Source organism: Pseudorasbora parva, chromosome 20 (genome assembly GCF_024679245.1).
Source record: "Pseudorasbora parva isolate DD20220531a chromosome 20, ASM2467924v1, whole genome shotgun sequence".
Lineage (NCBI taxonomy): Eukaryota > Metazoa > Chordata > Actinopteri > Cypriniformes > Gobionidae > Pseudorasbora > Pseudorasbora parva.
The window spans coordinates 33350089-33364527 of record NC_090191.1 but is presented as its reverse complement, the minus strand read 5'-3'; the positions used below and the strand labels follow the sequence as shown (position 1 = coordinate 33364527).

General features: G+C 37.1%; 1 protein-coding gene across 3 annotated transcripts in view; it reads right to left on the bottom strand.

The window, feature by feature from the left end:
* btbd11a (BTB (POZ) domain containing 11a) overlaps window positions 1-14439 on the bottom strand; it is a 159081-nt gene that overhangs the window by 12000 nt on the left and 132642 nt on the right. For 2 of the 3 annotated variants that reach the window (XM_067427535.1, XM_067427537.1), the window contains exons 4-8: window positions 11137-11289; window positions 8877-9042; window positions 5185-5274; window positions 3307-3408; window positions 2509-2602 (exon numbers count right to left, since the gene is read on the bottom strand). In XM_067427535.1, coding sequence (XP_067283636.1) covers window positions 2509-2602; window positions 3307-3408; window positions 5185-5274; window positions 8877-9042; window positions 11137-11289 — 605 coding nt within the window. The remainder of the gene's footprint in view (window positions 1-2508; window positions 2603-3306; window positions 3409-5184; window positions 5275-8876; window positions 9043-11136; window positions 11290-14439) is intronic. The other variant, XM_067427536.1, reaches the window with a different exon arrangement.

The following is a 14439-nucleotide window of genomic DNA, read 5'->3' as shown; positions in this document are numbered from 1 at the left end:
GCTGTCCTGTGTAGATCCACATGGAGTAATGAGGAGAAAGCATTTCTAAATTAGAAGGAAAACCCGAATGCTAACACTGGGGGTAATTGACCAAGCATATAGCAAATGGGGCGTATTCAATGAGGCCTGATGAGTTTCGGATCCGACGAGGCTCAAACAATCCCATTCACAGCCATTTCTGTTGGGTCACGAGGGAACACAGGCATACGGTTAAACCTGTTTCAACACATTTCGGCTCAATCGGTTTGGCTTGTGTTCCTTCAATCCCCTGCTTGAGATGATACAATGTGCACCCCATCCTTTTTTATCACACCAAGAAGGTGTCCATTACCAGCTGACTCAAACCTAAATTACCCAAGTCTTCAAGAGTGTGTACGCTAAGTGGGGCAGACAGGTAATTTTCAGCATTATGCTGGAAAACACTTGGCAAATGTAAATGAATATCACTCGGGTCAATTCATATTCATAGGACTGCCACAGCCAGGAATATGAAATCTCATTTGGCACTGGTTTCCATACATCATTCCACCGTGTGGACTTGTCACATTCACACTGTGGATGTTAAGGGAAAAAAAAGCTGCTGTTGCTAAGGCTCATTAGCAAGTTTGCAAAGAGCTCCTGAGAGCGATGCAGCCCCATCAGTCTCCGAATAATACTATTATGGCTATGGAACCAGTCTGGGGCACAAAAGTATAATGTCTTCAGTTTTTCAGATAACAGTCAGCAGAGACCATTTTGTTGAAATTAGAGCCACAAAAGAGACCAAATATAAACATTTAAAAATGGGTCCCCCCATACTTCTCAAATGTATTCACTCAAATATGCATGTTGTCAAATATTTCACTCACATGGAGCCTCTGTAATGTAAATGCCACTAAGGCAGTACTCTAAAAAAAGTACCTTATCTATCCCTAAACAGTACATATTACTACCTTAAAGTACTTGGAAGATATTCTATAAATGTCAAAGTGTTTTTTTGTTTTTTTGTTAATACAATGCATCGTTTTGGACCCCACTGACTTTCATTGTAAAGACAAAAACTGTTTAAAATATCTAAGTTTAAAATAAAAGTTAGTGAATGAAAGTACTGCAACATGCATGTAATAAATATATTTTACAGTGGCCCTAATACGTTTTTCTAACTACAGCATATGTAACTACATTAGATATTAAACCATAAATATCATACCAAGCTATATCATACCATTTATTTTGAAGATAGAAGTATTCAGGTGTGAGTATGATGCATTCAATAAATATCTTGACATCAGTAATTTCCTTTGTTTGAATGCAGATAAAACAGAGGTTATTGTTTCTGGCCACTCTGTTTCTCCAGGAAGTAACAAGATCAATCTTAGATATATCGACAACTTTTTGTTTCTCATTATGTGAGGCATTTAGGTGTGGAGTTTGACAATTCTCTCAAGTTTAATGAACATATATTAGCACTGTGATTGGTTCTAGTTTCTTTTATCTCTGCTTGCTTACCAAAATTAAGCCGTTTCTATCCGAGAAGTCTCTGGAAGTTGCAATCCATGCTTCTTTTTTACGACTAGGCTGGATTATTGCAACTCCATCTATTACGATATACGCAAGTCTCAAATTTACAAGTGGTTCAAAATACAGCAGCACGATTTCTGAAAGGATGTAAAAATTGTACGCATGTCACTCCCTTTCTGAAAGAGCTACATCAGTTGCTAGTTAATTATTGAATTGGGTTTAAAATCCTATTACTTCTATAGATCTATAAATCTTTACATAATCAAACGCCAAGTTATCTAATTTACTCCAGCCCTATGATCCCTCATGAAGCCTAAGGTCTGAAGATCAAAACTTACTCCAAATTCTAAGAACTCGCTTACTTCATGGAGCAGCCTTAAAAACCGCATTAGGGGCCATACTAACAGCGTGCGCCAGCGAAAACCTATGGTAGTAAAAAAAACTACTCTCAGGATTCATTATTTTTGCGGATCAACTTGTTGTATATGCATTTGTAGGAGTTTCTCTTTCAAAATGTATGGGAGTTCATTTATCTGTTTAAATGAATCACACAAGGTGATGTACAAAGATTTGCCTATATCAATTTACTTTTGTTCGCGCCATTATTTCAGTGTTCATTTATTTGAGTGTTGTCAGTAGATCACGCGCAGAATTTTCCACTCCCATCTATGCTTTTTTGGAATTGTGCATGACACCAATTTGCCCTGTTTAGTAAATCTGGCCTTAGGGCTGCTTCTACCTTATCTGCATTCAAACCTAGTCTTAAAACATATCTCTTTTCATTGGCTTTTAATACATTGTAATGTCTTGTTCTGCTCTTCTCTGCTTCCTTTTATCTATATGGCCTTTTTATTTTGCATTGTACATCACTTTTGGTCAGCTTTGTTGATGCTATTAAATGTGCTTCATAAATAAATTGAACTGAACAACATTGTCTTTGCATTTTTTGCTTCATGTTTGCAGATGCCACTTGGTTTTATATTGAATTGTACATAAATTTTGGGGTACCTGCCGCAGACGCCAACTGAAGAGGCGTCTCAGTGTAGTTCTCCGCGGCATCTTGAATCGCTCCTTCCGCGTTAGCTCTGGCATCCAGTAGAAGCTGCTCAATAAGGTCAGAAGGACAATCATTATAAAACAGATTATTTAACTTTAATATCACCAAGATACGGGTAAATATAAGTCCAGTAATTGCATTCAATTAGCCTTCTCTTTTCATCACCTAGGCCACATGCCACTATTAAACATCTTTATGGTAATCTGGTCATAATTTATTTCACTCTTGATGCTTTAAGTGGACGATTTTTAGTCTGGTTGTCAAAGAAAATAGGAAATTATTTATACTGAAAGAAATAAAAATAGGATTCCACTTAAATTATCTCCTGCTGTGGATGTGTGCTTCTGGGAAATTGAGAAACATCCAGGAAATATCACCTTGCCTTCCATTTTTCTGGAAGAGCTAAATAAGTGGGCCTTAGCAGAACATCGGATTCAACATTTCTAGAGTATTTATAGTGAAACTAAGACTTTTTTCCACTTTTTTTGGGGGAAAGTAGAGTGCACAGTCAATAAACTGGCCTCTATCTTCAAAGCGTTCCTCTTTCTTCTTTGGCACGTATGGCCTATTCCTGATCCCAAACTACATGCTCATCCAAGTTCCTCTGAACTGGGGCAGCAACATCCAGCCCACAAGGGTCTAACATCAAACTTTTGCTTTGTGCCATTATTATTACGATGGCGGCATCATAATAATAATTAAGAAAAGTGCAAAGGTGGAAGGCATTAAATCATTCACAGCGCCACTACCTGCACGACAGGGACGTGTCCGTGTAACACGGCGAATGTGAGTGGAGTCCCCTGCCTGGTGTCTGGATAAACTGAGGGGTGCTTGTGTAGTGAGCTGGGCACCTGGGAATCATATAGGTGAAGTTCAGGGAGAGAAAAATTCAGCCATTATATACCAGAACACTGAGCTCCAATTGCGGAATTGCAGGAGTACGAGAAAGAAAAAAGGGGAAGGAATGAGTGAATGAGTGAGCGGAAAGTTGGAAAGTTCTTCCGCCGCTTGGCTGTTTTGTTAATTCAGGCGAACAGAGGAAGAAAAAGCCAGCGCTTGTTTTGGTCTCCAAACCCCTTCTTCCATCCAGCCCACGTTAATCTAGAGTTAACTTGCGTTTCTGTTCCTTTGGACAACTCCTACACGCCCTCCTCACTTTACTCAAAATCCTGACCACGGTTTGAAGACGGTTAGGATCTAGTTCACGGTTTTCATAGCGGTAACATGAAGACTGCGGGAAGAATAATTGGCAGCAAGTTCAAACGCTAGAAGTGTAAGCGAGCAATGACTCATGTACAAAGCAACAAAAAAGAAGGCTTGTCTGGTTTTAATGCTTACAGCTGTACTGCATACTGAACCGAGCTCTCCTGTAGTCAATGGTAAATTATGCAGGCATCTGTTCTTGTCTAGGCAAACATGACCTTTTGGAACTGATCGTTCGGGTGGGATTAAGGTTAAGCAATTGTTTGTGCAAAACCGCCAAGGAAACGTTAGGTAGGCAAATAATCTGCCCACGTGCTAATACTCTTTTTGAGCTTGAAGCAATTTGTAAAACAAGTTAAGATCACTATGGATTTGGTGCTTTGTGCCCAAGTCAACAACGCCATGCAAATGTCCTTAAACGGTCAAACGATAAAGACGACGTAGGGTAAAAGAGCACAATATCACATAATGACATGCATGTATACAGGACTGACTTTCATGAAAACGATGAAGAACAAATTTCAGCCCAAAATATTTGACATTTTATCCAAAAGGCTCACTATTATGTGAAACACTTTTGTGAAACAATCTAAGACACAAGTATTTATTAATTGTGGTACTATTTGTTATTCTGCATTTACTGTATACTGATTTACATTTTTAAAAAAAATTGTAATACGGTTAAAAGAAAATCACTAAATTACAAAAAATTTGAATGATCAAAAATAATGAGAAATATCAACTAGGGATATTATGGTAATTAGAAAACATGCTTCATTGTCATAACGCATCACAATGCAACAATGCAATGATGCAAAAATAGGCAGAAATAGTTATTTATTAATTTTATTTATTTATTATTTCCTTATGCAACACTTAATTTTATATGGTCAAATATGACCTGGACACGTTCTTCACCGGTTTCAGGACAAACACATGAAAGGCAAATACATGAAACATGTTCCTTTAAATATCAACGAATGACCTTTACATTAGGAAGACATTGAGTCAATGCTGTTTTATGTAAGCCAGCCGAGCCACTTTTATGATCATGTTTCATGTTTTCAACCTTAGTGCTTCACAATCATTGTATCTACTTTAGGCAATCATTGTATTTTTCCAACTTTTTATATTTAATAGCGTTCAAAAGACAACATTTGTACAAATATGTATTTTTTTGGATTTTGAATCAAAGCATACATCCATTTGCTTTCTAATCTAAATGAAATATCGATGAGATCAATGAGAACCTAAGTAGACACACAACCGCTATTCATTTCCATGCAAGTACATGCAAACAGCATCGGGAAGAGGACAGAGAGAATAGATCATTCATATTCTAGAGACAGGATAGTTAGTTTAATAGAGACAGAGGAAAACACTCTACATGACACTTCATAATTGTCCAAACAATAAATACTGACCTCACTGTTAATGTCTGCCCCAGCGTCCAGCAGCATTTGCACCATGGCCTCGTCCCCACGGACACACGCGTACATGAGAGGGGTCATGCCCTGAGAAACACATAAAAAACACTGAACACCTGCAGTACACATGCCATAGTATGAGCCCATCGCTGTGCAGCCTATAGCACAAGATACTGCGGCACTAGTTAAGAGTCTCTGAAAATAAGTGTCTTAAGGCCTTAAAGTGTCCATTTAAATGAACTGAGTGGAACAGTAATTTTTATGGATGATGCTCAATTAAAGCACTTTAAACAGAAAACAATACATTCTCTAGACCATCAAATCTTAGGCTGCTTTAAAAAACACACACATATAAGCATTAGTGCATGAAGGCACATAAAGCCAGCAAATAATTTGTTTTTTAATACCCTCCCAACTTTCACAATCATGTTTTGATTCTATCTATCTATCTATCTATCTATCTATCTATCTATCTATCTATCTATCTATCTATCTATCTATCTATCTATCTATCTATCTATCTATCTATCTATCTATCCATCCATCCATCCATCCATCCATCCATCCATCCATCCATCCATCCACCCACCCACCCACCCACCCACCCACCCACCCATCCATCCATCCATCCATCCATCCATCCATCCATCCACCCACCCACCCACCCACCCACCCACCCACCCATCCATCCATCCATCCATCCATCCATCCATCCATCCATCCATCCACCCACCCACCCAACCCAACCCAACCCAACCCAACCATCCATCCATCCATCCATCCATCCATCCATCCATCCATCCATCCATCCATCCATCCATCCATCCATCCATCCATCTTACTAAGCGTAAGGAATTGAGCGGGCCCAATTTGTAATGACTAGACGATTGAGTCAGAGTATCTCCAGAACTGCAGCTCTTGTGGGGTGTTCCCGGTCTGCAGTGGTCAATATCTATCAAAAGTGCTCCAAGGAGGGAACAGTGGTGAACCGGTGACAGGGTCATGGGCGACCAAGGCTCATTGATGGCCCGTGTGGTCCAATCCAACAGAAGAGCTACTGTAGCTCAAATTGCTCAAGAAGTTAATGCTGGTTCTGATAGAAAGGAGTCAGAATACAAAGTGCATCACAGTTTTTTTCATTAGTTTCATTAGTTAGCGTTAGTTTATACATTAAATGAAAGTAATTAACAATGAGCAAAACATTTGCTACGGTAATTATTTGTTAATGTTAGTTAATAAAAAATAAAATTCTTCATTGTTAGCTCGTCTTTACAACGTTTCAGTAAATGTTGACATTAACAGATTAAGATTAATAAAAGTATTGCTTTAAAAGTATTTTCCATTGTTAGTTCATTTTCTAATGCAGTTTACTCATTTTAACTAATGAAAACGTATTGCAAAGCATTACTGAAAACTGTTCATTCTTTTTATATAATGGTGATGGTGACAAATCTATCTAAATTTCTTCTGGGTCTCTGAAAAAGAGATATGTTCAAGTTTCACAGTGCACTCAATTTCACAGTGATTTCAGTTAATTTAATACTAATACATTTCACTCCTTACTGAACAAAGTTGGATTTCTTTAAAATAAAAATAATATGTCTCTCTATCCCCTGCCTCACTGAGATTTTACCACACAAAGGGGTTTTAGGCATCCTGCTTCATGTTGTGCTTAAACGCGCACTGTAAACACTTTATTCTATCACTAACTCAAGAGTGTGTGTTTCTACAAACAGTTTTCACCCTAAAGAAGGAGAATCATTTGTCAGTTGAGTCGTATTTTCCCTCAAGGCTTTTCTTGAAATAACGAGTACCATATTTGAGTGATTTCAGAGCAACTCTTCACAGAGTAAGATGGAGCTACTCTCAATGATTCCCAGCTGGACTCCAACAATTCCCTTTGTCATCACATCACATTTAGCCTCTTTGCCGCTTCAATTTTACATGTTAGTTTAATTCACTTTGTCAGCACAGGCATGTCGCTGCCATTCTTTGCATAAACTGGCTGCTGTATTCAAGACAGACTGTGACAATAACACGCAACCATAAGATATACGGATGACATTATTTGATTCATAATACCGAGTGTCATGACTACTATTACGATAGATGCGTCCTACACACATCAGTCAGATTAAAAGCTTTTTCCTTATTTAAAGGTCAAGCAGCGCTTTATTTATTTCCTTAGCCTCCAAATGTCTATGTGGGTCTTCACACATATAATATTATTAGAAACCTACTAGGCCAATTTTTTTCTATAATGACACATGCTGCAGAAATGACTGATTCTAAAAAATGTAATGGTATGAGGCAGATACTATACAGACGGAGGAGAAAACTATGGAAGGCAGATGTGGGGAAAGTCACAGTTTATGTGAGCATTTACATTACGGAGTAATTACAGTGCAAGTGCTGATTAATACTAAAGGATGTGTGATTATTTCATGACACAATTATTTTGTGGAGCGGTTCATAATTATACTCTGTTATTATGTTGTTGGTGTTGTAATTAATTGCATTCATAGACACCGTAAAATGTGTAACTGTATAGACAAAAGGTGCTGTGCCAACAAAATAGAGGGTATGCACGTGATGTCAACATGGCCCGTAGTGACTGCGGTTACGCCCACTGAGTGGCAAAAAGACTGAGCGGCAGCACTGGTTTTCAGCATGAATGCTGTGAAAAACATCTAAAAGGGGAAAGAGCTTTGAGATTAACTGTACAAAAAGGTATATCTTTACAGACAGTCAAGGACGGAGGACAGTCAGGACTCCAGGTAGTGAAACGTGGATTTGCAGTCATCATTTTGTGTCTGTATGTTGAATTCTGGGGTAAAATCATATATTATATTCTTATATGTAATATTGACAACTCATCAATTTACCATCTTATATTCTGAAAAATTAGATGTTTATAAACACTGACAAAAAAAACTAGTTTTAGGACTGGAGGATTTATATGACGATGTATATAGCATTGATATAAGTGATCACCCTACCTATATTCATACCTACCTATATTGTGTTTAAAGCTTTTACAGGCAAATTTGCTTTATGTATTTCCACGGCGTTGAAATCAGGCTCATATAAATGTCAGTAAACGTGATTCTGGCTGCATTTTGATATCCATGGATCACTGGATCTTTGGTAAGTTGTAAGGAACACTATATGAAGTCCAGCCTTTAGTTTAAACTAAAACCGTTTTTTTTAGTCACGTCACAATGTATGAAAGTGTCACTTTTCAGATTTTCAACCCACATTTGTATTGTTTTACACTCTAAAAAATGCTGGGTTAAAAACAACCCAAGTTGGGTTAAAAATGCACCAACCCAACAATTGGGTTGTTTTAACCCAATGGTTGAGTTGTTTTAACCCAATGGTTAAGTTGTTTAAACCCAGTGGTTGGGTTAAATGTTGCTTAAGACAACCCAATTGCTGGGTAAGAACAACTCAACCATTGAGTTAAAACAACCCAATTGTTGGGTTGGTGCATTTTCAACCCAACTTGGGTTGTTTTTAACCCAGCATTTTTTAGAGTGTATTGTTGGTAGTATATGTAAATTAACAGTGTTTACTTCTAAAGATGCACACCTTTAATGTATTATATTCAGGCCTGAATAATATATAAATGTCGCAAAATGTGTGATATGTGTGGGTGTGCTTGAGCATGTAAATATATCAGAGCCCACCTGTTCACTCATACTGTTAATGCCATCTGGCCCGAGAAGGTTGACTGCTTGCTTGACCAGGTCAGTTCGTCCACAGTTGAGCATCCGGAACCCCAGGTCCTGCAGGAATTTTGCTTCTGTGGAAGCAGCGTCCAGTTTCCTTGTGGTACAGAAGCAGTCATCCGCTCTGTTGAAGACAGGGTCAGTGTTTCTTTATTTACTTTTTTAATACATTTATAACATATTCTTTCATTTTCTGACACACTAATTTAGCTACAGCTTAGTGTTGATAATTAGGTATGTTTTTATTATATATATTCTTTCATAATTCTTTATTATTTTGTATAAATGTTTAATATTTAATTAATTGATTATTTTATTTAAAATTCCTGTAATTTATATTATTTTTGAATTTAGATATAATAATATACCGGTATATACACATTACATAATGTTACATATATTAGCATATTAGCTGAAATCTAATACTAATACATTATATATATATATATATATATATATATATATATATATATATATATATATATATATATATATATATATATATATATATATATATATATAATAAACTAAATATAATACATAAATATATAACAATGAATATTATGAATATGATAAAATATTGTATTTCTAATAATATTGTATTTATTTATATTTATTTATTTCTTAAACAATATAATTTTAATAATAATAACTATTACCACACTTGTGTCTTAAAGACAACAACAACACACACACACACACACACACACACACACACACACACACACACACACACACACACACACACACACACACACACACACACACACACACGTCTGGTTCACTATCTTTGTGGGGACTCTCCATAGACGTAGTAATGGTTTTTATACTTTACAAACTGTATTTTCTATCCCCCTACACTGCCTCTGCCCCTCAATCTACCCATCACAGGAAACATTCTGCATTTTTACTTTCTCAAAAAAACTCATCCTGTACGATTTATAAGCCTTTTGAAAAGTGGCACACCTTCACACACATACACACACTTTTACTTTAAAAGATTGTTGCCATGGAAAGATAAGCCTTGAAATAAAAAGTTTGTTTGCCAGGATAACCAGCACCTGTTAAGGTAATAGTGTGCTAGCTTTTTTTACTATTATTTATTTTCTTTTTAATTTAAAGTTTTCTCCCCTATTTATTATAATAATTTTTTATTGAATTTGTTGGTAACACTTTACGTTAACATTAGATCACAGTTAACATGAACAAATAATCTCTGCACTTATAAAGCATTCACTAATTTTTGTTGATTGTGTATTTGACCATTTTATTTTTATTATATATATTTTTTAATTCTCTCTACAACTGTTTTAATTATCCTTGTTTTTATTTTTTATTCTTATTTTTATTCTTTTATTCACATGGTATTCTTATTTCTCATGCATATCTTATCACTATTTTAATTTATTTCTATGTAAAACACTTTGAATTGCCATTGGGCATGAAATGTGCTATACAAATAAACTTGCCTTGCCTGCCTTCATGTTAATTTCAACATTTACTAATGCATTATTAAAATCTTGCTATCATTATTTAATGCACTGTGAACTAACATTAACATCTGTATTTTCATTAAATAACGTTAGTAATTAATAAATACAGTAACAGATGTATTGGTCATGCTTAATTCATGTTAGTTAATACATTAACTAATCTTTAACTAATAAACCTTATTTTAAAGTGTCACCTATATTTGTTTAATATTTATTTATTTTAGAAGTAATTCAATGCTGTGCCTTGTTAGGTTACCAGAGTTTAAAATATTTGTATGCGCCAAATATATTGTTTTAACAATAGAGTTTTGATAGCTGAGTTAGAGATAATTGATAGAGTTTTTATAAGGCTGGCCGAATGTGTTTGTCATTTTGTGATGCTAGCATTATTTATATTATGTTTTATTTTTTGTTCAGCATCACCCTAATATTATATTTTTTCCCCCACAGTTTCAACAAGCTGTAACAGACTTTTTTGCTGGTGCGGACGGGAGTGAGAGCGGGAGTGGAACACACGTTGCGGAGTGGGTGGTAATGGTCATAATTTCAACAGTCCCACGCAGCTCTCTATGATGCAGTATGAGTACATAGTGTGTTATGTGTTTGTGTGCCCTTTTGTACTTAAATGAATAACTTACAGTCAAGTAAGCCATTCTCCGTGCATAGCATGTATGTCGATCGGGTGTTTGTGCATGTATGGAAGTGACGTTGCCTTCCAAACCTACTTCAGCTGCCGCGGCTCACAGTCCACCCCGGGTAACAGCAGTCGGGCTGCCTGACGTACATCGTCGCTGTCCACAGAGAAGCTTCGGCGGTGTTCTGTGTGCGCCACGGCCACCCGGATCCATTCCATCAGTGGAGGCAGTACCAGGAACGGCCTGCATGGGCAGAAGGAAGATAGGTTCGATTTAAGAAAAGCAGTTTACTGTTTTCATATTTGAGTTTGTTTACAAACTATATTTCTATAGTTTCAAAAGGTTTTTATCGTCACAAGAAACAAATTCAGTCCAAACCTTCTACTGTCAGCACACCTTTGTTTCTCCTAATCACCTTTGCAATTGCTAATTTTAATGGACGCATCTGTTTGCGTGCAGCTTCAGGATACTTTAGAGAAGTAATCATAAGCTCTCTGGTGGGATTACAGTTGCTACTAATTACCAGCACTAAGCTCCATCTAATTAGAGTGGCGGAATATGAAAGACCTGTTGCAAGATCCTGACAAATTTGGAGTCAGAAAAAGAAAACTGGAGACTCAAGATGCTCATTAAAACATTCTCATTCCAAAAGACGAATCTGGATGCAAAAAAATACAATTAAACGGCTCCAAATGTGCTTTCATTACACTGCCAAACAACACTTTTACATATTTATGATTCAAAACTATTCTTTACAAGGCACAGGTTGAGGAACATGGGGAAATCATTACTTTTGGTACAAATGTTACTTTTGACACAATCATTTCATCACAAAGATGAAATACTTTGTGTGTTGAAAATTTGCTTCAAGCTTTTCCGATGAGCATATCCAGCTTATTTCACTGCGGTTTTAACCAAGTCTAGCCAGGTTGTTGTGGAACAACATTAAAAAGAAGGAACAGCTATATAATATGACTTTATGAAAAATGCACACAATTTGTTGAAATGGTCTTACTTTATGGCTTTCAAGATCGAAAAAACAAAAAAACAATGACCGTTTTTGTCCACCTACACAATATTATCTGTTCGTCTTTGTGTCAAAGTTGTTGCACACACCCCTCTGATGCATGCAGTGTGTGGGAAAAAACATGACATCATTTCATATGTTATCATATTCCAAATATAGAAATTAGAGAAAACTAATTTCTAGCTGTTAGTATACACACTTGGAATAAATAAACAGGAGGCATTTGACCCTAGAAATATTGGGAACAAAACCATCAAGCTCAATCTTGGACCCTCTAGCTTCATCTAATTGTGCCTTCTGTGACCTGCATCTAACAACTAGGTTTGAACAATCCACACTCTTCCTCCCAGGACACCTACCCACCGCAAGAAAGCCTGCCAGGAATCTCAGTTTCGCCAAAACAAACCGCAAGCCCTTCTCTGTTTCTCTTCTGCCTGAATAACGTGCTTCTCTGTTCCCCTCCCTTCGAAGAAATGTTTGTAGGAAAAGGACGTGGTTCTCATTCCAGTCTGGAGTTTGAAAGTGAAGCCACATCTGGCTGGAAAATAGAGACTGGATTCTGACAACTTCGCATTGACCAGAGGAAGGGAGTTTCCCTATCCAAATGGTCTCAACTTCAGGGTCTCTTGAAAAATGTCGACGTCTTCAAAAATATTTTGCAGAGAAATATTCCATTGATTTATGGCAACTTGGTACTTTGATCTAAGAAGAAGTACAAGAATAAAATGCACACTTTTAAAAAATAAATATCTTTCCTATAAATAGAAGGAAAATCCCCATTAAAAAAAAAAAAAAATCAAAATTATATTTATTTTTTGTTATTTTTTGTTATTTTTTCTCTTACCAACCACAATGCCTATATATATATATATATATATATATATATATATATATATATATATATATATATATATATATATATATATACATAGAAATGTAAGCCTTAGAAAAGCTTCTCAACAATTTTTTTTGACAAAATCATTTCCTTCAATTTATAAAAATATTAAGAAAAAAGTTACCTGGTTGCCTTAAAATTTTGAGTTCATTGAAATTAAAAATTTGAGTTACAATGAACATTTTTTGAGATTCGACAACCTTTATTAAAATATTATTAAAAGATTGTGTAAGCATATTGGGTAATTGTGTGTTTTATTTGTGATGACGCAGTGAAACATGCCAAATAGTGCTATTTTCATGATTTATCAAAAATGTTATGTGGTTCAGAGACAATAATATTTTGAGTTTCTATTTATTAAACCAATTTCCTTCATTCTATCAACTAAAATATTTAAATTCAATAAACTCAAAATTTTAAGGCAACCAGGTTGTCACATGCCTGTCCTGTCTTGTGTGCACATGTGGGTTTGTCAGTATGGCCTTTGTGCTTCTGTCATTGTCTGATCCCTCCCCCTTGTTATCTGATTAGTGTTGATTTCTCCCACCTGTTCCCTCTTGATTTCTTCCCCTTATAAGCTCCTTGTGTTTGTCAGTCTGTGTTGGATCCTTGTGTAATGTCTGCGTCTTCCGTCCTCCCCGTGATTCTGTTGGTTTGTTTAAGTTTGTATTTATATTATTCTATTATGTGTTTTTCCCCCTCGTGGGTTTTGTTTTGAGTTTATGTTTTATTTTATAATAAATTATCATTTTCTGCACTTGAGTCCTCGCACCCTTTTCCCTTGTCTGTGACGTGACAGAAGGATCCAACCATCTGAGGACTCAGCAGGACTTGTTTTTTTTGTTGTTTGTTTTTCCCTTTTTTTTTTCCCTCATGGAGTTTGGGAAGAGACTACGAGTGATGCGGCACCTAAACTCGAAGTACATCCGGCAACAGGGGTCGGATGTACAAGAGTTTGCAGGACTGTTCCTCAAGGAGGTCGAACATTTTGGGCTCAACGAGGCAGAGTGGAAGGAGACTTTTAACCTCTGCCTCGACATGCCCCTCTCTCCAGGGGTGATGGACAGGATGGGGAGTCTGGGGTTCTGGAAATTTGTCTACTGCCTGGGCCCCAGTCCTTCCATGGTGCGTGTTCCGGCGGATCGTGCTCCGGTGGTCCCTGTGCCGGTGGATCGTGTTCCGGTGGTCCCTGCTCCGGTGGTCCCGAAACGGAGGAGGAGGAGAAAGGCTCCCTCCGTACCTGCTCCGGTGGTCCCGATTCCAGGGGTCCCAGTACCGGTGGATCGGATTCCGGTGGTCTCTTTGCCGGCGGATCGTATTCCGGTGGTCCCTATGCTGGCGGATCGTATTCCGGTGGTCCCAGTACCGGCGGATCGTGCGCCGGTGGTCCCTGTGCCGGTGGATCATGTTCCGGTGGTGCCTGTGCCGGTGGATCGTGCTCCGGTGGTCCCTGTGCCGGTGGATCGTGCTC